This window comes from Chenopodium album, chromosome 22 (assembly GCF_948465745.1).
Source record: "Chenopodium album chromosome 22, dcCheAlbu1.1, whole genome shotgun sequence".
Classification (NCBI taxonomy): Eukaryota; Viridiplantae; Streptophyta; class Magnoliopsida; order Caryophyllales; family Amaranthaceae; genus Chenopodium; species Chenopodium album.
In genome coordinates, this window is record NC_137855.1 from 2,936,493 (window position 1) to 2,962,817 (window position 26,325).

Below are 26,325 nucleotides of genomic sequence, written 5' to 3' on the forward strand. Positions count from 1 at the left end.
ATAACAAAAAAAAAACACACACACTTAGAACAAATATATAAATATTAAATCTTCACATCTTTCTAATTCTAAGCACCCTCTCATTCGAGGCTAAATCATTTACGAGTTGCTTAAAATTCAAATTATTAAACATGAAATCAGTTTTTTCCTAAATTTAAATCAAATATCATTTACGTCATTAAAGTCAACATAATTCGACTACAATCACAGGCGATTTAAATAAATCCGAACGACAAACTACATATAGTTCGATTCAGAAGATCATGGCCTCATGGGCGATATAGAATGAATCCGAATGATGAATTTGGTAGACCCATACCCATCAATCATCAAAGATAAATGAAACTACAACTATAACCACTCACATAAACCATGTAATCCCCACCACACCCCCGCCCTTTTTTCCAAAATAACATAACGGCCACAAAATCACTTAAACCAGATCATCCTTCATCACACTCAAGATGTTGAGTACTTGCAGCACTAGCAGAGCAGCCATTTCCGTCACTTCAAATTCTCTCTCAAAAACCCTAATTTCTTCCAATTTCATCACCAATCCCAGAAATTTATCCTCATTTTCCCCCCAATCTCTCCATTTTGTCACTCTCAAATGCTACAGTAGCAAGAATTTTGATAGTACTAGTCGAAAAATGGCGGCGAATTTCTCTCCTCGTGCTTCTGCTCAGCCATTGAAGAATCCTGGTGAACTTATTGATTCCGTTGAAACCTTCATCTTCGACTGTGATGGTTTGATGCTAATCTCAATCGCTCCTTCTTTGCTTATGTTTTTTGTTGTTGATTTTGTTGGAAAATTGCTTATTGTGTTGAAGATGCTGATGATTTTTTAAGTTGATTGATTTGGAGTTAATATTGTAGACTTTACCGACTAAACTAGCTGACATTATGATTTTTACTACGAGAATGATAGAATGATTGATAGTTCTTTCATAGTGGTGAATGTAAATGTTTATAGTTTAAAATGTCACATAAATGTTTGTTAAATTGGATAATTTGTTCAAAATGAGGGTATTAACTTCATTTTAGTGATATGAAAATAATATTTGATGGGCAAAAGTGATAGTTTATGATGTAATTCCTGCTAAAAGCTACTGTTTGATGTGTATATTGGATTGCCCAGAGAACCAGGCATTTACACTGTTTGCATTAATCTCGGTATCAGAACCATTTTGTTCATGCTTTCTCGGTTCTTTCATTTTTACTGTTGTGATTTTGGTGGTGGTGTGTGGGAGGTTGGGGGAAATGTTGAGACCAACTCATTATGTGTGCACGTGTGAGTTGTTCGGGAAGGTTTGGCACCTCACTGTAGGCTATTCGCAATGTGAGGGCACATTGGTGAAGAGAAGAGATACTAACTATATAAGAGGTTTGGGGTGCTTTTCCTATTTCCTACCATTGCCAATTGATTTTACGATGGGACTCAATTGGGCATTGGGCGTATAAGTGATTATGCTCTTCTTATCCTACCTGCCCATTTTAAAAATGTTGGTAAGTCGACATAAAATGATCTTCTAGTGAAAGATGTTAATACACCTCTATGTTTGTAGGTGTTATATGGAAAGGGGATAAACTGATTGATGGAGTCCCGGAAACACTCGACTTGCTAAGGGAAAAGGTTTGCATACCCCAATTATTAAGCGTGACTACTTAATACTTCTATTTAGGTGCATTGAAATAGAGAGGTATATGGTAAGTTCGAGTAAGACCAGATCTTTCTTCATTTTGTTAGCATACTTAATGGCTTCCTCTATTCCACAGGGCAAAAGACTGATATTTGTTACCAATAACTCAACCAAGTCTAGAAAGCAATATGGAAAGAAGTTTGAGACACTTGGGCTTAGTGTCACTGAGGTTAGTTCTGGATATGTTGTATACTTGTATTGAACTCTTTGTGAACTTGTTTACTAAACTCATAACACACTTCGTTCAGGAGGAAATTTTCGCGTCATCTTTTGCTGCTGCGGCTTACCTTAAATCAATTGATTTCCCGAAAGATATAAAGGTATGCTGTTGAGGTGAATTCCTGATTTTTACAAGGAAGGCTTTTTGTTTTGAGCATGAATCATCCAAATGATATGACCTGAATGCGTGTGCCATTCCCATTTGCCAAGGGCTAAAAATCTTGAAGTAATGTTAGTTAGCTTTCTCTTCAATTTTGTAGTATATAAATTTTAATTTATTTCTAAAAACTAGAGAACAACTTGTATATGTTTATATGTAGTATCACAAAGTACAAGTTAGCTCTTATTAAGTTTGCTGAGATGGTACTTTTAACCATCACTGTCTGTGGTCTGTTGTTCCCAATCTGTATGTACCAGGTTCTGGCTCACAACTTTGCATTTCACTAATCAATCAAAGCCTTAATCCCATAAGTGGGGTTGTCTCAATTCACTGATAACTTCCTTTTTTTATTATCAATTTCTTGAAGTTAATATCTTGGCCGTTTATTAATGATTATTACGTCTCACAGGTCTATGTAATTGGTGAGGAAGGCATCTTGAAGGAGCTTGAGCTTGCCGGATTCCAATACCTTGGTGGTCCGGTATAAATTTCTTCTGTGTAGTATGAACTTTTGGACATTGCATTGCATGGCATTCTCAACAGCCTATGATGTGTTATGTCTTATGTGTAATAGGTTAGGGTTTCCCCCTTATCATACTTGGATCTGATCTGCTATGTTTTGGACATTCATAATTCATTAGACAGAATGGGCTATACATTGAACTAGTGTAAATCTCTGAAGTCAACATGCCCATTTTGTTAATTAGTACTAGTATACAACAAATGCAACAAAGCCACAGAGTTTCATATTTTGGCAATTCAAGGCTTTGAGTAAGATAACCTTTGTAGCTTGTCAAAGTTTAACCTGTACTAGGTCAGCATTAAAGATTGAACTTGCTCTATTATCTAGTATGAGGCAAAGGCAACATTTTTTTTTGAGGGGAAGGCAAAGGCAACATAGTCATAGAAGTTGAGGTCTTTTATATACTGTCTTATTTAATACGAAGTATATTCTTTCTAACTTGTTATCCTGCACTACGTTAGCATCAAAATCAAACTTGTCCTTTACCTTATTTTGGGAAAAAGGCGACCTAGCTTTGCAAGAAAAAGACAAACTATGTCTGTGTAACCTTAATGTATCCAGTGGCTTCAAAAAAATCTTATTTAAGCAGAGACCAGTGTTGGGGAATTTTGTGTTAATCACACTCGCCATGTGCTTAATAAGTCTTGTTTGTTCATCATTATCCCCACGAATGTAAATATGACTGTTGTATCTGTACTTTCTTGTGCAGGAAGATGGAAGTAAGAAAATAGAATTGAAGCCTGGTTACTTGATGGAGCATGATGAAAGTGTAATATCTCCTTGACTTTAATAAGAACCATTACATGACCATAATTAGTATTCAGAAATGCTGGCTGATTTGGTTTATATTTTGAAGTCTTGCTTATTCATGAATTCCTTCAAGCAATGTAGGTTGGTGCAGTTGTGGTTGGATTTGATCGATTCTTTAATTACTACAAAGTCCAGTAAGTTGCTTTTGTTTAATATTTCTACTTTGTAGAGTTTTCCTTGTTTTTGTCTATACTATTCTGGGCCAATCCCCAAATTAAGAAAGTAAAACATATTGGTTCTTAGGTAGAAAGTAGAAACTTCTGAGAGGTGGTCTTTCTTCCTGACTGCTTGAAGATTCTGATGGGATTTGAACATGCAGTGATTCACAATGCTTTAATGCTACTTGCTACCAAGTTCTACTGTTTATTCTTACATTGTCTTTTTTCTTTTTTTTTTTTTTCCTTCTTTTCTTCAGATATGGAACACTATGTATCCGTGAAAATCCTGGGTGTCTCTTCATTGCTACAAACCGTGATGCTGTTACTCATCTTACAGATGCCCAGGAATGGGCAGGTTTACCTTTCTCCAATCACTTTAATGGGTTATTTATGAATTTATGTTATAAATTTCACCCCAATACAAATGTGTCCAACATGTCTCATGTACCCTTCTCAGTTAACGATAGTTACTGATGACGAGCTTCTTGTTTCTTTTCTTATGTTCAGGCGGTGGTTCAATGGTTGGTGCTCTTTGTGGATCAACTCAGCGAGAGCCCATTGTTGTAGGGAAGCCCTCTACTTTTATGATGGACTATGTAGCAAAAGAGTATGGTGGCCTGAATATTCTTTCTTTTTATTTACCCGGCATTTGTTCATTCAATTTACATTTTCATCTAAACAACTTACATCCACCCATGTAAAATTGTTAGGTGGGCACCTGTATTTCTAAATGTCTAATCCCTGATGTCAAAGCTTCTGAAGTAGGCATATCACAATTTAGATTTTTAAATCTCTAAGTTTAACTTCTTTGGCCATATCAAATTATAGGTTTGGTATTTCCAAGTCCCAAATATGCATGGTTGGGGACAGATTGGACACTGACATACTGTTCGGCCAAAATGGTGGCTGCAAAACGCTCCTTGTTTTATCAGGTAATAGCCATGTCTTTTAATGTTTCATGAATTTGTTAATAGTTCGATGCATAACTATGCCTTCCTGGTGGTTTTGGATAATAGGCGTGACTAGTTTGGAAACACTTCAAAGCCCCAACAACTCTATTCAGCCAGATTTCTACGCTAACAAGATATCGGACTTTCTTTCAATTAAAGCTGCCAGTGTATGATCATGTAAGCCTCTGAAGCTGTTTTCTTCCTGGTACCATGTGTAACATTAATTTCTTTTGTGAACTTCTTGAAATTCTCTCTCTTTAGCAGCATCATTGTGAAGTTTGCTTATTGAAGTGATGCAGGTTAGGAGCAATAAGTGAACAACAAGACGATCTGATGTATGGAATACAAGATTTTATTTATTTGAAATATTGAATCATATGGTTTCCCGCCTTCTGGCTTCCAGCTGATTTTTCGAGCACAAGAGGTTTCCAATTTCTTGGAAAGCTGCTCAAAGTCTAGCAGTGTAGTTTACCAGTCAATCACTCAATTGTCACAAAATTTTCAGTTTCACTTGTATGTTACAACTGTATATGTTGTATAAAACATCTCCATTGTTTACAACTCAATGACATTGGTGGAATTTGAGAAGTATGCAGTAAACAACTTCTAAGTCCATGCTGATATATACAAATCTTGTCTGCCAGAGAGGCTGTTTTTGTTGGACACTCAAAATCAATTGAAGAATAGGAACTGCCTGCTGCTGCTAGTCATTCTTTTCATTTGAAGCTCACTTATTTGATGTTATAGGCCACATTAGTATCATGGACTAGAACGATATGCAACCTATATCGTGGGATCGATGGTGGGTTTATTGTGTTGAACTCGAATAAGGGAAGTAGTAGTGTAGTACCCTGGGAGAAGATGAATGGTCCATAACACCCCCCCCCCCCCCCCCAAAAAAAAAAAAAAGTTCTAATTGTGTAACATATGGTAAGATTGGTAACTCCCTACTCCCTATGTCTTTTGCAGAAAAGGTTATTGGGACTCGTATTACATACTACATCCGTTTCATAATATCTGCAACGATTTGACATAAAGTGTAAGTAAAATATGTCTAATCGTTGTAATTAATATGAAACGGAGGTAGTACTTACATCCATGCCGGTTGGAGTAAGAAGGTATTGGTTATAGCTATCTCATTTACCAAGTATAACATACATTAGCTATTTAGCTCTAATCTATAATACTGTAGATCATTACGGTAAGAGTTGGTGTTGTTAAAAAACAAAAACAAACAAACCTTTCGGAGTATTATTCCGGATAGGTGGATAAGATACTGCTTAGGGTTGAGGATAAGGAGGTGGCGGAATCTAGTTTAGTACTTGACTCCTTGTACAATTTATTGGATATTTCAAATCATGAACAATATACTATGCATTGGATATTGGATAATTTCAAATCAAGACGGATTCCATATTCCAATGATTTTTACACATCATGTATGATATATATAGGAATTTACTTTTAGGGATTTGAAATTATGGTTAAATTTATGCAATTTAAAGACACCTACATTAGAACGATTTTTTTTTTCTTGCTCGAACTTTCAATTGATATTCTCAACTTGATTACTTAATTTTCAATGATTAATGATTTTTTTTTTAGAAAAAAATTTCAATGAATTTTTAGCTGTCCATGAAAATTTATTACCTATATCTATTTATTCTTAAAATACTTGATTATATCCAAATTTCTCCAAATCATGATTTCCTATTTCCCTCACACTAACTTTACATAAACTTTTTACATGGGTGCAATCGCGTCGGTGTCACTTAATATGTACATATCATAAACGCTAAGTGTAATGTTCACGATTATACATGGTGTAGACTCTAGAGATTCTTATCACGTAATTGATAAATATGTCTAAATTAAAACCGATGTAAATACTCTTAAGTGTACGATATAATTTTCCTAACTCGTACGAGTACAAACTACAAAGGAACAAAAGAAGAAGAGAATCAGCAGACAAGATAAACCAAATCACTGTTAAAAATAAACAAAATCACAAATTATTTCACTTCCTTTTTTTTTTTTTTTTTTTTTTTTTTTTTTTTTGCCTCCATAAAAAGGCATCTCTCTCTTGTTCAGACAAGAGCAAGTAGTTTTTACATTCAATTTCCCGCATATTCATTTTCTTCCACCTTTCCTCTTCCCTCATTTCTCACCAAGCAACCATTTTCTCTCTCCTCAATCTCCGAGATCTCAAATTCCCCCAATTTCTTCACAAATTCATCCAATTTCATACCCTAATTTCATAATCACATTCAGAAATTTGATTTTCTCACCTCTCTTTGCTCGATTCTCTCATCCCTAAATTCTAGGGTTTCATTTTGTTAATTTAATTTTTAAGAACTCGGATTAATTTAGATTATCTTGTATCTATTAATTTAGAGGAAATTTGGTTTAGGAAAATTCGTTGTCGTTAATTTGGAGAAATTTTGGTGAATTTTTCTGGAAAATTGAAAATGGATTCGGAGGATGACATGCATGATGCCAACGATGTTGAATCGCTTGAAGATTTTTACAGTGGTGACACCGCTATCGATTCCGATGATGCTGCTGATGGCGATTATGAATTCATTGATAACGATTCGGAAGATGAGTATGATGATTTCACTTCTCATCGTAATCAGGTTAGCTCCTTTAATTTTTGTCTAAATTATTGCATTCTGAATTTTTTTTATTTTTTTTTATTGTGGTGTTATTTGATGTAATATTTAAGTTTATGTCTGGTTTTGATGATGTTGAGTGTTATGTCCGCGTGTTTTAATTGCTGTTTTTGTTTATGTTCCTTTCGTCTCGAAAAGAATTGCATTTTTGGATATAAGGTGAAATTAATCAAGGAAATGCTTTAATTGTAGAGAATAATATCATCTTTGTGGCATTTTAGTGGTATAAAGTTTGAATTTTGGTTTGCTTTGATGTAGAGTAAAATTAGATGGTTTGGGCTGGATCAGGATCATATGATCAATTCTGTTAGGTCATTGATATACGGGATTGATAGCGGTTAATTGTCGTATTTCTTTTTAGGTGTAAGGCTACAATTGAATGGGAGTTGTTGGCAGCACAACCTTCAATTTCAAATTATTTAGTTTCAAGTGTTGTTTAGTAGTTGATACCTACTGTTGGTGGTGATGATTGATTCGGCTACGCTGATGCATCCATGTCTGTCTTGTTTTTAAGAGTTGATTGACATTATGGTCCTCGAGTCCTTGGTCTTTGTTATGCACCAATGTTACCTAATTCTCCGTCATGAACCACAACTTAAAATGTGCGGGTTGGGACTTGCTGCATGGTGCATTATACTATATGTTTCCATATTTTTTGGTCATTTTGCTTGAAGCTTTTTGTATGACCATATTGAATTTAGGGCATGAGAGTTGATGTGAGCAGGTACAAAACTCAGTATTTGAGCGTGTAGCAAAGTCAATCAAGGGCATATTCTCTTTCGTTCACCCATAATGTCTGAAGATGAGGCATTGCTAGTATGCTTTTAAATTAATTCTAGGTTGCTTCTTTATGCTAGTGAGTATGTATCGCTATTTAAGTTTTTACCTATTTTTTATTTTTTTCAACTCACCACCTCATTTACAAGCTTATGGCCAAAGTTTATTTCCACCCAACACAGTTCATAGAAAACAAGGTGGATTATCCGACTAAAAATGAGTTGTTTAACCTTTTAATTTTATGTGATTTACCTTTGGGTCTTGTAGCCCATAGGTATGTGTTGTTTGAGCTTGTAGTTATCATAGAATGGACATCTCAAGTGACTATTATAATTGCACGTCTCCAGTGTGTGTGTGTGTTTTTTCTTTTTTGTTGTTGTTGTTGTTGTTGTTGTTGTTATCTTACTAGATTGCTTATTACCCTATAGATGTGAATTTAAAATATATTCGTATCAAGTAACGTAAATCCTCTTTAGATAATATATACCTCCAATAATTGACTAGTTCATTTTCTTCAGTCTTCATCCTTTTTTTTTTCTTTCTTCCTTTTGTTTTTTTTTTTAAAAAACTCTGTTCGTTCTTTATAGATCTTCCTGTTAAATGTAAGCTTGGTCATATTTAGAAAATTGACCATAATTGGTTACTAATTATTTTGAAAAATATCATCATGTGAAAGTTAAATCTGGTACGATGTGAATGCTTTAATCATCAAATTTTCATAATATTTTATACTCCGTAGTAAGTAATTGAAGGATATATATGGTTTAAGGTGTAATTTGGAGATCGTGTAAATGTAAATAGGAAGATTTATTAGGAACAAAGAGAGTAGATACGATAGGTTAATATTTTTATTATAATTTTTTTTTTTTTTTTCAATTTGCAAAGGTTTCATTAGTGACTGTTTGAATATGTATTTTTGAATCGACATTTCCAAAAGTTGAGTGAAAGTTTGGACAAGTGTGCTCATATTAATTACATGCTTGCAACATTTTGTGGTGGTCTACCTATTTTATGTTTGCAATTCTTTTGCCGGGTTTCTAATTGTATTACCAATTTTATGTAGCAAAACTATACCATTTTAAGTGAAGCTGATATTCGTCAATGGCAAGAGAATGATATTTTGAAGATATCAACAGTGCTATCAATATCAAAGGTTGAAGCTGGCATTCTTCTACGCCACTATAATTGGTAATTGTTGCTATGGCTCTTAAGCTATTAAGGAAGCAATCAACTTCTGATTTAATCATTGTGCTGTTTTCTATGTCATTCTTTCGTGTGCTCCAGGCTTACAGCACTTGATCCTGTCATTTCTAGCAATCTTAGTTATTTACTATCCTTACCTGTTAGCTTGCATATCTGGTTTTATCTTGATTATGGTATTATCGCATTAGACTTGACTGTTTGAGTGGACCTGTTGAGTGATGCATGCCTGCATGTCCTGATGATTTATTTTTTTTTTTTATTTTTTTATATGTGATCTTGCAGGAGTGTCAGTAAAGTACATGATGAATGGTTTGCTGATGAAGAGAAGGTCCGCAACACAGTTGGTTTACTGGAAAGGCCTGTTATTGAATTTCCTAATGCAAGAGAAGTATGTAACCTGCAAAAGATCTTATTTTACTGTACTTAAATGTTTGAGATACTGTCTACTTATGTAGAACATGAAATGTTGTTTATACGTAGTATGTGAATTATGGGATTGAAGACATGTCTGCTTTCACTATTTTTCTTAAGTAAGTTTCTCATATTTATGTGCTTAATGGAACAGATGACTTGCGGGATATGTTTTGAGGACTTTCCAAGTGCTATGATGAGTGCAGTTGCTTGTGGCCATCCATTTTGTAACTCATGTTGGGCTGGTTTGTTCTGAAATTTTATCCTGATGATTGCATATTGCATTCTTTGTTCCAAAGAAATATTTTTATTGTCTATCTCTCTAGGATTTCAAGACCCCCCCTCCTCCCTCCTGATAAATGGAACAAAAAAATGATAATATGATTGTAACTTTGAAAGTGAGTTATCAGCATTGTAATTTTTTATTGGTCACCTGTAGTATTTTGTCTGTGTTGATGTTTTGTTGTTTCTGGGAATATATTGCCAATAATGGATATGAACACAAAGTTTTGTTTTGAAAAGATTAGCTATACTATATAACTGATCTTTATTAGCTAAGTTGCTTATATGACCTGGGTAAGTTGATTAGACAGTTCCATTGCTTCTTCTAGCATCCAAGCAGTCACACTTATTCCATCCTTTTTAGTAGTGTTAAACAAAAAAGACATCTTTAGGAAAATTTCTAGACTAATTTTTCTCTGTGTTTTGGGTCAGGTTACTTGGGTACTTCCATTAATGATGGCCCTGGATGCCTTACTTTGCGATGCCCTGATCCATCATGTGCTGCTGCTGTCGGTCAAGACATGATAAATACACTGGCTCGTGAAGAGGACAGGGAGAAGTATGCACGTTACTTTCTTCGATCTTACATTGAAGACAATAGGAAGGTATATTTGGATTAATTTTGTTCAGTTAAATGGTAAAAACAAGTGACACTTTCTAGCTTTGGTGGTTCTTGTTTCAATGAATTTGGCTGAGAAGCCTTGTAAACGTTAGCTTGTAGCTGACATAGTGTTTCATACTTACATTTGATATTGCCTTCTTTTATATGAAAAGGCTAAATTCTGTTATGAGATTGATTTTTCTTTTCCGGGTAGCTATCACATCTGTTTTGACTGTTCAAAGGAATTTAATTGAAATCAATTCTTCCATTTAGCTGGAGAGGCTGTTGTATCTATGTTAAACCTTGCTATTTGAGGTTCCAAAACTGTCTTACAGTTCTAACTTTATTACTGATGCACTTGACATTTTTTCTGTGCTTTTTTTAATGGTTTTCAGCTCACATGATACCTCCTTGGTGCTCTATTTTTCATTTATCACTTTTGTGAAGTATTTTGTTTCTGGGATATTGGTTTAATGATAATTTGGAATCCTGTAGGCCAAATGGTGCCCTGCTCCTGGCTGTGACTATGCAGTAGATTTCGTTGTTGGCAGTGGGAACTATGATGTGACTTGTCGTTGCTCACATGGATTTTGTTGGAGTGTAAGCTATCCTTTGCCTTCTCTTGTCTGTTGTTACTTTGTCTCGGAATTATCAGTTTTTATGTGGATAAAGCTGGTTTTGGAAGATTACTTTGCAAACTTGTTTCTTTCATCATGGAGATCTTTTGAAGTCAGAACACCTATATCTGACATCGCTCCAATTTGCTATTGGGGTTGGGGGGAAGTGTTTGAATTTGAATAAAGTATTTCTGATGTGCAGTGTACCGAAGAAGCTCATCGACCTGTTGGTTGTGGCACAGTGTGCAAGTGGATCATGAAAAATAGTGCAGAGTCTGAAAATATGAACTGGTATGGCATCACAAGATTTCTACAGTCTTTTTTTTTTTTTTGGTTTCTATCATCCCATCAATATACAGTTTGATTTTGTTTAATGATGGATGCATGTAATCTCTGAACACTTGCTGTCATCAGTAGAGGTGTTAATGCTTATTTTAATTTTACGTTCATTGAGATTGAATCTTGTAAAGGTGTATTACCTATGGGTCATGTTTTGTGAAGTTTTGAGGTTAATGTATGCTGCCACCTTGAGTCACAAGTCAACCTGCATCACAAATTTTTTTAATTATTATTGACTAGTTTTTCAGTTATGATTAAGTGGTAACTCAACAACGGTGACCTGTTTGGTTTGTACACCTATTTGGCTAATTCTCCCTGAATTCTGATTAGATTAACAGGAAGTTACAATATTGGATTGGGATATCTGTTTTTGGTTAGTTAATTTTTTTTTTAATTTTGGTGATGCCCATTATCATATTTGTGTTTTTTGTGCTTTTCTTTGTTCCCATGCTTCTTGGGTCAGTTCCTGTTTTGGGGTTTCTTGGCAAGCGGCATCTTTTAGTCTTTTTCTCTTGTTTATGCGTGCAACTGGATTAATTAAATTTCAGTTGACATGTGCTTAGACTGATTATTGCAGCAATTTTACTTGTATTATAATTGCTTGCTTACTTTAATGTATCATTGTTGGAGTTGCTCTATTTCATTAAAAAAAATGTTGTCATTATTGCTGAAACGGTGTTTTAATATTTATAGGATATTGGCTAATTCCAAGCCATGCCCAAAGTGCAAGCGACCAATTGAGAAAAACCAAGGATGTATGCATATCACGTGTACACCTCCCTGTAAATTTGAATTTTGCTGGTAAGCTTATGGTTATTTATTTGCATGGCCTCTACTGAATTATGCTCTTTGTTTCTTCCTACTGCTCTTGCACTTTTGTTCTATCTTAAAGTTGTTGACCGAGTTGCAATTTCAATTTTCTTACACTCTGCCGGGGTCATGGTAGAAAAGAAAAGGAGAAAAAAGTGGGGATCTAGAAGGCAAGTCATCTAACTAGGATTTTAATTATTTGCCTCGCAGGCTTTGTCTTGGTGCTTGGTCTGATCACGGTGAGAGGACAGGTGGGTTCTATGCATGTAATCGCTATGAAACTGCGAAGCAGGAAGGAGTGGTATGAACACCTGGTTTTCAACTATCTGTGATGCACATGTTCCTTTAGCTCCTATTTGTGTGGCATGCATTTGTATTGATGAGATACCCTCTTCCTGTTTTGTCACAGTACGATGAGTCTGAGAAACGTAGAGAGATGGCCAAGAATTCATTAGAGAGATATACTCATTATTATGAACGTTGGGCAAGCAACCAATCGGTATGTAGTTGCCTTTTGAAATTATATTTTTCTTTTTTTCTGTTTCCGTGGTTATCTTTTTACACAAATTTGGCTGGGATTAGTGTTTTCTGCTGAAACCTGTTTCATTCTAGATTAGTCAACTAGATGTGGATGATAAAATGGCTACGAAAGTGGGGAGTTATGGCCATTGCGCCTATTGTTCTTTCAGTGATCTCCCTTCCCCCTTCCTTCCTTCCTTCCCTCCTTTTCCTTTTTCCTTCTCCGTCTGTCATCTTTTTCTAATTCCATTCAATTCTTTATACTTCCAACACTTTTTATTTGCAGTAGTTTGTCTTGTGCACTATACACATACTCCACTCATTTGCGGTAGTTTTAATCGTGATCTTAGTGTGTGTTGCTGAAGTGATGGAAACATTGCACATAACCTTATTGAGATATAATGGGACATTATCCGTGTCTAAATATATTGCTCATGTAGGCAAATGGTTGTGGCCTTTCCCTTGTGATATAATGTCTTTTGGCATTGAATTATCAAGAGAAACTACAAGTTTCATCAAAATGAGTGGCCTTTACTTGTGAGATTTAAGCGTCCATGGTACAACCGATTGTATCATGCACGTGGCACAACCAAGGCTATTTTTTTGCTCATTTGGGCACAACATGTGAGCTCCAAATGAGCAAAGAAATAGTCTTGGTTGTACCATACTCAAGGTTCAACCGGTTGTACATTAGAAATTGCTTTTGTGAAAGTGACATACACCTTGCCTACTCTTGGAAGTTAATTTCAAGCGTGCTAACCTTCTTCTCAGCTTTAGGAAATTTCTAAATAATGGATGCCTGCATATCTTTATGAAGTAATTCAAAGAGATCACTAGATCAGCCTTTTGTATTCTCTTGGTAATTCAATCTCTTTTCCCCATAATGCACCATTATCATATTGATAATTGAGATATACATTTCCTATGGCCACCACGTAATTAGAAGTAAGAGGATTTTTGTTCCTTGGAGTGTTTGGATTTAATGAGCAGCAAGCCAGCAATGGTGGATTCTGGATTATGGTGTAGATAGGGACTCATCAAGGTCTTATACTTGTAGATTGTTTCTCCGTTGCTTAGACTCAACCAGTTCAGTTTTTAACTTTGTCTGGCAACAAACTCTATTTGAGTTGTGAGGGTTCCTCTAAAAGTGAGAGCTTTTATATTGACCATAGCATTGAGTAGGATTACTGCTAATGACAATTTCCAGTATCACAGGTTGGGTTTGGTTATCCGTCACATAATTGTATGGTTTGCTGGGCTGTTGCCTGTTGGTGATTCTTCTTATTCATGTTAGTCACATGTATTTTTTACATTTTGACGTGGCAAGATACCTCTGGAGGAGGTAATTGTGGGTTTTTCCTTGAGAGTCCATGGATTGGCTATTCGGCTGTATGTTAAATATAGGGGTTGTGGACTTGTGGCACAACATTTAATGGAAATCATGTGGTGTGTGTTGTTTTAGCAGAACTTAAGAGATTTTCAATAGCCTCAGTTTCCATTTATATTTGTTTTTAACACATCCTTTTTTTTTTTTTTTTTGTAAGGTCCTAACCAATTATTATTAAATCACATGTAACCCAACTATAGAACTCATCTCCTAAATTAGACAACAAAGGTAGAAGCCCTTTTGAAAGAAAGTGAACATACAAGTGATAATGAGTAGGGGATGACCCCTTTTTAGGGGTTTTTTAAGTGTTGATAGTTTCTATTGAAGGTGAACAATTGAGCATGGGCCTAGTCCTGCCTTTATTACTTGGTCCACCTCTTCTCCTTTCGTGGGATTTGGTAAATTTTCCATACATTCTCAGTGGCTTATCAGGGTTTATTCTCTTGACATGAATGAACGGAGCAATCTTCTGTTTTACTTTTTACCTCCAGTAAAGGTCATTCTCTACCTGTCATTAATTATTACATTCTGAGCTTTATCTTTACTTGAAATTTGAAACTTAGTATAGATCATCATATCAAAATTATGGGACTAATTATGGTCTTGTTGGTTGGTCAATTGTCTCTAGCTGTTGAGTTTTTGGTCTCTAAGATACATTTGGTTTGCTTGTGCAGTCTAGGCAGAAAGCACTTCAAGACCTTCAGCTGATGCAAAGTGTGCACGTAAGTGTCCTCTCTTTTGATGCATGCGTACAGGCCTTTTCATTTGGTTATGAATTGTGATAGAAGGAAAATAATAGCACTGGTAAAGCTGGGCTAGGCTTTCAATGGCAATGCCTTGAAGGGATAGTTATTTGATACACTTCTAAACATTAATGTCTTGTATGTTAAAAGTGTCCTCTAGTTATTTATTGAAAGGGGTTGACTGGAGATATAAATATCCCATGTAGAGCTGAAATTCCTAGTCTCATTGATAATAACCTCATTTTCCAATAACCGAATGTGTAGTGTCTGGGATCCTTGTATATTTACTCATATTTACTTATTTTATATATATATATACCTCGTTTCCATTGCTACTAGCTAATTATGTGGATAATTGTGTAGTCTGTTATTGCTCCAATGCAATTCTCACTCTTTTTGAAACATAAATACGCATTGTTTTATTGAAGCAAATTACTACTCCCTCCGTTCCACAATGATGTTCTTGTTTTGACTTTTTGACTTTTTTAAGAAAGAGAGAATCTTCTAAATTTCTCTTAATCTATAAGAATAAATATAGTCATGTGGGATCTAGTTTGATTCGTCTTAGTGAGTAGATTATTAATATCTAACTTTTATAATTTTTGCTAGTGTGAGATTAAAGATATTTACGGTCAAAGTTGGGTCAAAATTTGCATCGATTTACGAAACAGGAACATCATTATGAAACGGAGGGAGTATCTGTTCACTTATTCCTTTTCTTAAATAACTAATAAACATCAGGGAAAGACTCCTTGCTGTGTGATTTGATATGACGTCCGAATGATGTCTCTTTAAAGGCATTGGTAACATTTGTTACAAGGATTTATTCCTTTACTAACACTTCATAAATGTTTTTGAGTAGTATTGCCATGAAATATTGATGTTTGTTTGCATGCTGCAGCTAGAGAAGCTGAGTGACATACAATGTCAGCCAGAGTCACAGCTGAAGTTTATCATTGAAGCATGGTCACAGGTAGGTAGTAGATTATGTCTTTTGTTACCTCTCCCAATTTTGGAGTCTCTTTCTAATGAGTTTAGTTGTGCTCACAGATTGTTGAATGTAGACGTGTCCTAAAATGGACGTATGCATATGGCTATTACTTGCCTGAGCACGAACATGCAAAGCGACGATTTTTTGAGTATATGCAGGGTATGCCATCTGGATCTGAGGTTGTACATTCATTATAAGTCTTATGGTTGCTGATAAGCTTTATCTTTGTCTTGCAGGAGAAGCAGAGGCTGGTTTGGAGCGACTTCATCAGTGTGCTGAGAAGGAGCTGCAAGTGTACCTTAATGCAGAAGGTCCATCAAAGGAATTCAATGAGTTCCGCACAAAGCTAGCTGGTCTTACAAGGTATTGCAATTAATAGATTGAGGTTTGAGGATATCTTGTGGCTTTATTACATGAAATTATTTGATCTTATCGCTGATGTTTAAGCAACTCAAACATATAAGCCTCCCTTGCAGCCTGTTATCCTATTATAATAATTAATCAATTAATCAGTCAAAGCCTTAATCCCATAAGTGGGGTCGGCTACATGAACCAAAAGTGATTGATATACTTTTTTTTTTTTTTTTTTTTTTTTTTTTGACTTGTTCCATCTATGCTTTTTGGGCAAGGAATAAAGATTCACAAACTGCAACTCAATATAATGTTTCATTGTTCCCTGATGAGTGTACATTAAATTGGTGACAGCGTAACGAGAAATTATTTTGAAAACCTCGTGCGTGCCCTAGAAAATGGTTTAGCAGATGTGGATTCGCATGGTGCTTGCAGCCGAACCACAAGTTCAAAAAGCCTAGGAGGAAGCAGGAGCAAAAGTGGAAGGGGCAGAGGCACCTCTTCAAAATCTGGTAGTTCCAGTAGGAATATTGATGATTCAAGCCACTGGTCATGTGAACATTGTACATTTGCTAATGTTAGATCCGCTACCATTTGTCAGATGTGTCATAATAGAAGGTGAACAGCCTCCTATACTTGGATTCACCTGAAGGCGAAGACAAAATGTCGAGGCCAAAAACTCATCGATGGTGGCCAAGGCATCAGATGTCAATAATTGATGCCTAATGATCTCATTGCAATTCACTTGTTGCCGACCTCCTATGCATATGAGGTGGTAACCCGAGTTCAACCAACAGAAATAACAGACGGTGATAATGGTTTGGGGAGGTACAATGTTTGTATCGTGTCATAATTTCAGCTGTATATAGTTCCCATCTGCTGTGTCTGCGTTTGGATCCTGACCAGAGTTTAATGGAAAAACTTGTATTATCTAGTTGCCATTAATTTGTTTAATGGCCTGAGCCTTTCAGCCAGATTGTAGTAGTGAAAAAAAGAAAAAGAAAAATAGTTGTACAATAGTGAAAAAATTGTACTTGTAACAAGCTGGTTTGACAATCCTCATTGAGTCTTTGTCAATAAAGTTTTTCATTCTATCATCAATTATGTTATTGTGCCTTAATGATGTAGATTAGTCACTCAACATTCTACATTTATATAATGTGTACAAAATATCATGCTTTAATACTTGGTATATAATTATTTTTAATTATTGTGTTAGTCTTTTTTTACCGGAGTACATTCCTTTTTTATTTTGGGTATACTGATTAGAAAAAACTCATTGTTGTATTTTGATACATCAAACATTACTCTTGAGTCTTGAGGTTGTTTCAAAATGATCAAACAAGAACCAAGTTAATTTTATAATTGACTCGGAGCTACACAAAGTGAATCTTTACACAAAATTTTACATTTGCGTCACCATGAATCTTGGTACAAATTCTATTCGATATATAACTATTTTCAACCAAATACAGAAATGTGAGGCACACCAAGAACATGTGCAAGTACAAACGGCTATACTCATACACACCCTGCTTTTCTGTTATACAAAGTACTATTCATTTCCAACTCCAAGAATCCACTGTGCTAAATGTGTCAAAAATGGTTCTGCTTGTGAACAGCTACTCAAGATTGGCCCAAGGCTATGGAGTTCAGCATTAAATTCTCTTTCGAATTTCCTGCAATCATTTATATGATGAGTGAGTTGGACTTGGGAGAACAGACATGAGAAGCTTTGGGACATGTTACTAATTGACTTACTGTATTGAATCTGTAACTGATGCATTTTCTATGAACCTTAGCGATTTGGATGAAGTCCTACACTTCGATTCTTTCGGTTGTGGCTCAGCAATTTCAATGGAGGAAGATATCAACCATTGAGTAGCAGCAGCATACTGAAGACAAATAAGTTTTAATTTCTCCATCTTCTGCATTTTTCCAAGCCAGTTGTAACAATCAGAATATGTCATCAATATATAGAAGTTGCATCTAATATATACTTCGAGCAAATGCATTTATGGATGTTTTATCAACTGAAAGGATCATATCCAAGAACTTTAATAGAAGATTGTACTTAACCTTGAGAAGTTCTGGCAGTAGCAGCATACATTCTCTGAGACACTTCTCAAGAAATAAGTCATGATACAGGATAACCTATTTATCAAAATCAGCAAACCAAGTGAGAATTGAGAAAATGTAATAAAACAAGCTTGCTCTCTCAACTATTTTCCTCTCCCCATCTTCCTTGAGAAACATTGCTGCAGAAAAGTTTTTTTTTAAATTTTATTTTAATTTTAAAAAAAGTTTATAATATCCTCAATAGATCACATTTTCCATTTCAAAAACTGACAATTTAGCGACCACTTGAGAAAGTTGGTGTGCATTTTATTTTTATTTTTTTTTTTTTTGGGGGGGGGGGGGGGGGGGGTTGACAGGGGGAAGAGGGGTTTTTTTATAAGAATTTTGGGCATTCAGCCTTTACCTGTTCAAGTATTGATCATTTTAAGCTTTCATAATCTACCTTTTCATTCAAAAATACTCATCTACCTTGCTCATGGTTAACTTGTATGAAGGTTGGTTATAATTTTTTATTTTAAGGAAAAATTTATGGCCACATTGTGGATGCTTGAATGATTCCTACCTTTTTGAACTTGGCATTCTCCGTATTAAAACTACCTACTCCCTGTTTTGTTTTTTTTTTCTATGTGAGACAAATTTATCTCAAGCTTAATCAATTAATTGCCAAAATGAGATTGTGATGCTAGCAACCATTGATGAGCATTAACGAGAAAATTATAATAAATCATACCTCGTCTATGCTCTTTGCTGACTGCAGCCTATTATTCATCACATGCCAATTGGGTTCAAGGACCTGATTAATATTATCAAGAAGAATTAAGCTATGCAAAAGTCTATCTAAAAGCTAAAAATCATAAACAATTTTTGGATGAAACAAAAGAGCATATAGCAAAAGGAGTAACAAAGATGATGAACAGTATGCTCAAGATGTGATGCAGGATATTCCACAAAGCAACAAAAAAAATATGACAATGTAATACTCCATAGAAATCAAGCACATTTTGTCAAAAAAAAAAAAAAGAAATCAAGCACATGAAACTCCAGTGTTTTACCTCAAAAGTTAGGTAATGTAAAAGGCTATTGATAAACTTCAGCATGCTTCTACAAAGAAGAGAAGAACGAGATATAGCAGTTCCTTTTAAATTAGCAGAACGAACTCCCTGCAACATGAATCCCAATCTTTACTAAAAAAGTATGAACAAACAGAAAACAGCATCATCTACATGTCAAGCATGAAAACATAGAAAAGACTTCAACAGCATACTTGATGCACTTGCCAGGCTCCACAAAGCTGGCGGCTGACGTGTTTACAGTGAAACAGAAATCGAAAAATTAATTGATACTTGGTCAAGGCTTTTCTTGATCTAACAAGAGACATTGGCCACTGTACCTGAGCACAAAAGGTGAGGCAAAACATCAGAAAAATACCATGCCATATCTAGTTCCATACACATCAAATGGAAGTCTAGAGTCTTGAAAATGTGAGTCGGAGGTATAAATAACAGGAGCTATAAGTATTTCAAAGTAAAAGACAGTGATCATTGGATAATTTAGACAAACCTTCAGAATATATAATTAATACATTTTCAGGATTGTATGTACCATACATAACTAGTTGATCCCATAAATATGTTTACAATACAAAGAAAAGAAAGAAAAAATTGTACAAAAAGCACATCATGTTCCACAAAAGATTAAAATAAAAAAAAAAAAAAAAAAAAAAACAGCAGTCTGACTGTCTAATACATGGGGCTTTTTTACTATTTTTAATATAAAGATCGGTAAAGTTGAATGATAAAAATAACTGTCAAAAACTATTCTTTATTTCTTGGGATTATACCTATTTTGTTTTATTATTCAGACTTTATTTGCATAGACAATCAGACATATTAGAGATTATTTTGTAACTACATACTTTGTAATTCGCATATAGATGAAACATAGAGAAATAAAAGAAGAATATCAAAAGATGTAGAGGGGACAGATAGAGCAGAGTAGCTGACAGGCAATTGGAAAGAGAGGAGATCCAACACTGGTGTGGGGTACATGTCTCAAAGACATAGGCTGTAATTTCACATCATTTTTCTAAAAAGCTATAAGTCATGAACTTGCACAACAAAGTTGTGGCACTCAACGAGGGTTAAAGAAAAGAATTAAAATAAGATCACTAAAAGAAGTTTGATATTGGCCATTGGAGAGATGGTAAAAAGTTCTTGGCACCTAAGGAGGCTTCCCTTCAGATTTCTTAAAAACCTCATATCTTCAGAATAGATTTCTGAGGTGTAACCTTGAATAACAGTTTTATGCAAGTTCATTACATAAAAATGCATCCTAAATTACATTAGGTGTCTCATACTTTCATTAGGAGACAAGCAGTATTAAATCAATCTTCTCAATAAACTTTCCACTACTTGTAACCAATTAGGTTGTTTGGGGCTTTGGCAGATAGAGAACTCGCTTTTGAGTTCCCTTAGTTTGATGAGGAAATGTCAGGTGGTGCAGTTTCATGTATAGAGAATTTAGGGGACAATCATATGGTTTATCGTAGGCTGTATGTAGTGATAAGTTGACAACCTAATACATTTATTAGGGAGCTATAGACTTCTATTTTTACCATCTTTGTTGCTGGGTGTCAGGTGGTGTACTTCATAGTAAAGATTAAGAAGGGTTACAGGAGCAATAAAATTGTTTGTAGGATAACAGTTGGGACATGAGGAATAGTGATACCTCTCTCTCCATATATTCTCCATGAAATTGTCACATTGTGAAGTAATTCTGAGCTTTGTTGGTAACAAAGCCTAGTCATACCCAACAAACTTCTCATGGAGTCGAAGACAAAAAAATTACATATAATAGTGGCACAAAGCTTTTTAGACCTTTCAACATCAAGCAGAGTAGTAACATGAGTAGATAACACAAGAGGTCTATGGTACTTTGAGTTCACCCTCTTAATACATCAGATCAAACATGTGGAAAAACATGCATCTCAAACTTATCTAGTTCAGACACAATATTACCCAAGGGAGTATTTGAACAAGAAGACTGATCAAGAATTACAATCTATATTTACTAGTACCTTGTAACTCAAGGAAAATGTCTCCAGGCCAGTGATGCTTGCTGTTTCCTCAAGATCATTATCAGATATTGTTTTACTAATTTCAAGATCTTTCAGCATGCTTAATCTTTTCAGCAAAGTAGATCTTTCCTGAAAGGTGTCAATACCAACAAGAAAGTCAGGTTACCAAATAGCACTCCTGAAGGAAGTCAGTTCATGCAAGGGGTAAAAAGGGTTATAGTAGCTTACAACACAACACGTCAAATCTTCATGACATGGATCTGCTGCAGCTGCTGTGGATCGCAAAGCAAGGTCCAAGAGATACTATAAGATGACAAGGTAGTTCCAAAATCATACGTTAGTCCCTCAAAATACAAGAATCTGTGAGCAAAGAATATCAATGGAAGAGAAAAAGAAAAGTACACAACCAGGCAGAACAAATGCAGAAAGAACTGATGAAGAATATCAAGTCAAGAGACCTGCAGTTTCTCTACTGAGATCTCCTCTATCTTTTTGGTCAGTTCATCTCTAGCTATGTCCATGAAGTGGACAAGAAAATCCCCCTGCAATGATTAAGCAATTTCATCAGAACATAATCTTAAAAATCTGGAAAAAATAGTTAACCAACGCGTACAGAAAAGACCAAATCAAACTAAGCTGAAAGCAACATATGGTTTCATAATTTTATCCTTGGATTAAATCAACTTTTCACCTAATTGGCGGCTCAAAATTACGAAACTGTAGAATAATTGATGTTCAATTAAAGGTCTAACAACGAGTCTCCTTAAAAGTTAAATCACCAGGAAAAGGCAGCAGAAATCTTAAGAGAGAAGAACACCCTGCCCCCTCTCTCCAAAACAATGACATGGATTTCTCAAAAAAAAAAAACAATGACATGGAAATTAACGGGTTCTTGTTATTGATGTTCTAAAACATTTAATACATGCAAACATATGGATTGCTCCTACATAATGTAGCGTTTAACGTCTACAAAATAGCTACTCCTGAAACAATATATAATTGTGTCTTAGTGGAGAAGTGAAATTTTGGTTGATCCTCAATATGAGATGTCTTAGACACTTGGACACAGCCCTGAGTTAGACATAGTACATCATGCATTGCTATCAACTTACAACTATCTATACAGAAAAGAGATATAGCACAGTGCAGTGAGACTGTATAAGAAATTAAGAAGGCAGAGTAAGCAAACAATTAGGAAACCAATTTGCACAAATTTCATATCAACTATTGAAATGCATAAAAAAACGTAAACATACCTGGTCCAGAAGAAGATAATGCTTAATAGATAGCAGCTTTCCCATCAGATCATACTGCATGCAGAAAGATAGGAAAAAAAAAAACTAAGGAACTAGAAATTCTCAGATAACACATGCAAAGGTTATACACCTTCCATCCTTCCCACACACAAACAAGCATGAAAGAGAACGGGGCAGGTGGGCTAAATGGTCTAAGTGACAGAAATGCACCTTCTCGCGGATTAGATTTAACAGCTCGCCACTGGAAAAATCATATGCAGTTTTTATACATTCAAGATAGTGATGGTTTGAACCAAAATTCTGCAATTTAGAATTCTCTGACACTCGTACCTACAAAATCGTGTTTGTCAAAGGCAGTCTACTGATATATTATAAACTTCTTGCACCCAGCAAACAAAAAATGGAAAAATAATAATATCCAGGCATATAGATATGATAACAAAGCAAAACCTGAACATTATGGCCACATTCCCTCATGACATTCAGATATTTCCCTGTTGTCAGAATTGTCCCAGCAACATCAGCAAGGAAGCTAGGAATGCTGGTCTTGAGGCTATACCGTTGTCGCCAATACTTTGCATCATAATCCAATGTGAGACTTTCCTGAAATAAAGAATGAAAGATATGAGTATTCCAAAAAAGAAATTTCATTGCTCGCACTCTCTATGATGAGCATACCTTTTGCAGAGATCTGTTTTCTGCGATGAAGAACTCGCCATATGGATCATCAATTACCCCTTCATAAACCCACCTACAATAGATTTTCGATGAGAGACATACACCATGAGAAGGGGAGAAGTAGATAATACCAACTACCAAATTCCAAATAAACAAAAAAAATGCCACTGTAACACACTGACACACATGAGTCCTGATGTTTTCTCAATCCTACAAAATAGGGGAGATACAGAGCATGATGACTTTACTAAATACTTAAGGCTTACCTTTCTAGCATCTCGAGATATGCAGAACTAGCACAATCTGACATTTTTTCTAGCAGTGATCTTACAACATGATCACCAGCCATAGCTTTAGCCTGCAATTGGACAGTAACAATATGAACCAAGAAGATAATGGTTTCCATCTAACTGGTTAAAAGGAAGTGAAAGATCAGAATTAATCACAGGAGAAAAATCTAACAGTTCTTCATGATCCCTCTTGAATTTGGTGCTGAGCTTAAACCCTCACCTGGCTTTGCAATAGGTTAAGAACATCTACACCAGCATAATCATTTGACAAAGCTTTCTGGATTACAGAAGATAAAGCTTTCATCGATCCCATCATTGGCTACAAGTAGATATAGGAGGGTCATTTGGAGAACATTTTTTTAAACTTCCTTCACCGAAAATCCATTATAAGCAAAGCTGCAAAGCTGCAAAGCTAAAATTATAGAAGGCTCAGACCTGACAGTAAAACCACAATCCTTGCAGAGAAAGTCTTCCTAAACGAAATTGGTGTTCAAGCTGAGCCACCATAGCCTGATAATCCTGATCAACAGTTTATTGGAAGCTAAATGTCAGCCATTTAAAAAAGTTAAACATGGACAAGGAAAGACTTTCAGCTTCTGACGAATAGTTATAATATACACCAAAAGAGTCTGCAAATAAGAGCCACATTATCCTCATAAAGTCAAGATGTTGGGGTAGCTTCTAACACCCCAACGATGTGATTGTGTGAAGGTCATCAGAATACAAAGATTTTGGTATAGGTATAATCTAATGAAGGAAACTAACGGAAGGAAATGTGGGAAAAAGAGAGGTGAAACAAACATGTGATAAGAGAATGAGGTCTCTTAAAACCCTTTCCCTTTCTTGGGTACCTAGAATCAAAAGCTCTCTCACAAAACATGCAGACAGAAGAAACTGCACTAACACATTTAAAATTCCTTTTTTGGGGGAGGCATAAGTGACAGCAGAATATTTGAAATGAATAGCAGAAGGCCATATAACATACCAGAAGAAGTGCTCTAACTGCAGCTGCAAAGGCATGATTAACCAGTCCCTTCTTGAACTGTGATCTTGACTCAACAAACTGATCGATCAATAAATAACTCTCACATAATGGAAATATGCGTTTTGCTAATTCCTGCAGCATTAACAGCGAGCTGTTTTAGTGCTCAACATTCAAGCAATTCTTGAAGTAGCCAAGCAATGATCAGGAATTACACACTATGATCAGTGTTCTACAAATCATCTAAACTTAACAATAATAATACATTATTCCATATAAGGATAAAAAAGATTTGCAGGGAGTAACAACTTCTCACCTGAAGAGCTAAATCCATCGATGCATCAACCTGGAAGGTAAGTTTATCCTCCTTCCCGTGGGCTCTTCTAATCGAAGTGTAACGTCCTTCGATTCCAACCAAAGCAGAAAGGAGATCATCGATAACAATGAGCTCCTACACCAGATCAGATAAATTATGTAATCAACAAATTTCTAATAATATTCACCCTTATTAATTTGAAATTATGTACCAAAGTTTGCATTACCTCAAAATCTACCGACTATATCAGATTAACATCAAAATAGTCCTAATCTTTTCATAATCACACAAATCCTAAATTTAACCAAAGAACTCTAGAATGTTACATACTGTATTTTTTGTGATAGACTAGGCAAATAATTGATAACTACGGTCTTTAACATTGCATTGATCAATAATAACATCGTTTATCGACAATAAATCGATGTAAGCAACGAGACGACAGCGAAAACTATAACACCTGAACAGAAGCATGGTAACATCCAATGGCTTTTTCCACTCCAGGACTGCTTAAAAATCATACATAAAACTAAAAACTATTAATTATTCAAACAAAAACTAAATCAAATGCTATAAATTTCTCAGAAAATAAATTCCAAAACTAGAGGAATCACCGAAAACTTAAAATTTAAAAGAACCAAAAAAATAAAAAAAATATTGAGTAGTACCTGAAGGAATCCATGGAGAAACCCTTGGTTAATGATTCCTTAATTTCCTAGGTTATACAAAACAAAATTGAAGAAATTAAAATCAAAATTGAAGAAATTAAAACCAAAATTAAAGAAATTGAGCAAAATTAGAGAAATTAGGGCAAACCTGATGAAATCGACCAGTAAGAAAAGGTCTATCAGAATTCCAACGAGGAGTATTTGGTGCAGTTGTTGAAGAATTCGACTCCATTTTCAACAAAAATTCAAAGATTTTCGTTGAATTTCTTCTCAGATCTCTGTGTAGGAGAGAGAAAGTAGAGTGAGAGTGAGTGAAGATACGAAGAAGAGTGGGGTTTTGTTCTGTATTTTTCTTATTTTTGTATTCAATCTCATTAACCCGCCATTTTTTTTTCCCTCATGTTCAATTTTGAAGCATTAGGCTAGGATGAAATACCGAATGTAGAAATTCTTGTTGGGAGGTCTTGGTTCGGTCCTTACTATATACGTAAACTCTTGTTGTGAGATTCAGCCATCATAAGCTAAGGCCCTGTTCTTTTGAGCTTCTAGGCAGAGCAGAGCAGATTTCAGCAGAGCATAGCAAAGCAGAGCAGATTTCAGCAGAGCAGCGCAGATTGAAGCAGAGCAGAGCCGAGCAGATTTCATTATTATTATTGTTGTTGTTGTTGTTGTTGTTATTTATTACTATTTATTATTATTATTATTATTATTATTATTATTATTATTATTATTATTATTATTATTATTATTATTATTA

General features: G+C 35.1%; 3 protein-coding genes across 5 annotated transcripts; 2 read left to right on the top strand and 1 right to left on the bottom strand.

Moving 5' to 3' along the window:
* The first annotated feature begins 407 nt into the window (after positions 1-407).
* LOC145603721 (phosphoglycolate phosphatase 1A, chloroplastic-like) lies at positions 408-5,133 on the top strand. Of its 2 annotated transcripts, none has more exons than XM_081659689.1 (12): positions 408-747; positions 1,566-1,633; positions 1,777-1,869; positions 1,949-2,020; positions 2,489-2,560; positions 3,312-3,371; positions 3,494-3,546; positions 3,828-3,925; positions 4,078-4,177; positions 4,399-4,502; positions 4,587-4,697; positions 4,812-5,133. In XM_081659689.1, exons 1-11 carry the CDS (start codon positions 465-467, stop codon positions 4,691-4,693), a joined length of 1,110 nt encoding a protein of 369 aa, XP_081515815.1. In that variant the 5' UTR covers positions 408-464; the 3' UTR covers positions 4,694-4,697; positions 4,812-5,133. The 2 variants fall into 2 exon arrangements, with proteins under 2 accessions (XP_081515815.1, XP_081515816.1); XM_081659690.1 differs by having other exon boundaries at positions 4,820-5,133.
* Positions 5,134-6,606: 1,473 nt separating this feature from the next.
* Positions 6,607-17,320, top strand: LOC145603633 (putative E3 ubiquitin-protein ligase ARI8). Of its 2 annotated transcripts, XM_081659580.1 has the most exons (16): positions 6,607-7,156; positions 9,033-9,157; positions 9,455-9,560; positions 9,738-9,828; positions 10,298-10,470; positions 10,962-11,066; positions 11,286-11,374; positions 12,116-12,223; positions 12,443-12,533; positions 12,642-12,731; positions 14,813-14,860; positions 15,783-15,854; positions 15,932-16,031; positions 16,109-16,235; positions 16,578-16,735; positions 16,825-17,320. In XM_081659580.1, the coding sequence occupies exons 1-16, from the start codon at positions 6,989-6,991 to the stop codon at positions 16,833-16,835; spliced, it is 1,662 nt and encodes a 553-aa protein (XP_081515706.1). In that variant the 5' UTR covers positions 6,607-6,988; the 3' UTR covers positions 16,836-17,320. The 2 variants fall into 2 exon arrangements, with proteins under 2 accessions (XP_081515706.1, XP_081515705.1); XM_081659579.1 differs by having other exon boundaries at positions 16,578-17,320.
* A 258-nt stretch (positions 17,321-17,578) lies between these two features.
* Positions 17,579-25,874, bottom strand: LOC145605447 (gamma-tubulin complex component 2-like). The gene is made up of 21 exons (XM_081661501.1): positions 25,717-25,874; positions 25,569-25,615; positions 25,361-25,406; positions 24,901-25,035; positions 24,588-24,719; positions 24,038-24,121; positions 23,823-23,921; positions 23,579-23,670; positions 23,313-23,385; positions 23,085-23,237; positions 22,845-22,964; positions 22,635-22,688; positions 21,837-21,920; positions 21,607-21,681; positions 21,379-21,507; positions 19,567-19,692; positions 19,355-19,462; positions 19,033-19,095; positions 18,303-18,377; positions 17,985-18,151; positions 17,579-17,902 (listed from the first exon to the last, which is right to left on the bottom strand). The coding sequence occupies exons 1-21, from the start codon at positions 25,798-25,800 to the stop codon at positions 17,779-17,781; spliced, it is 2,070 nt and encodes a 689-aa protein (XP_081517627.1). The 5' UTR covers positions 25,801-25,874; the 3' UTR covers positions 17,579-17,778.
* Positions 25,875-26,325: the final 451 nt, after the last annotated feature.

Bases quoted from the DNA above. Each gene is read 5' to 3' on its own strand.
- LOC145603721 (XM_081659689.1), top strand. From the start codon at position 465: ATGTTGAGTACTTGCAGCACTAGCAGAGCAGCCATTTCCGTCACTTCA. The intron at 3,926-4,077 runs GTTTACCTTTCT...TCTTATGTTCAG, and splicing joins AGATGCCCAGGAATGGGCAG to GCGGTGGTTCAATGGTTGGT. The intron at 4,503-4,586 runs GTAATAGCCATG...TTTGGATAATAG, and splicing joins AACGCTCCTTGTTTTATCAG to GCGTGACTAGTTTGGAAACA.
- LOC145603633 (XM_081659579.1), top strand. From the start codon at position 6,989: ATGGATTCGGAGGATGACATGCATGATGCCAACGATGTTGAATCGCTT. The intron at 12,534-12,641 runs GTATGAACACCT...GTTTTGTCACAG, and splicing joins CTGCGAAGCAGGAAGGAGTG to TACGATGAGTCTGAGAAACG. The intron at 14,861-15,782 runs GTAAGTGTCCTC...TGCATGCTGCAG, and splicing joins AGCTGATGCAAAGTGTGCAC to CTAGAGAAGCTGAGTGACAT.
- LOC145605447 (XM_081661501.1), bottom strand. From the start codon at position 25,800: ATGGAGTCGAATTCTTCAACAACTGCACCAAATACTCCTCGTTGGAAT. The intron at 21,921-22,634 runs GTATGTTTACGT...TAATCATTGCAG, and splicing joins ATTATCTTCTTCTGGACCAG to GGGGATTTTCTTGTCCACTT. The intron at 18,378-19,032 runs GTATGATTTATT...TTTGATAAATAG, and splicing joins CAGCAAAGAGCATAGACGAG to GTTATCCTGTATCATGACTT.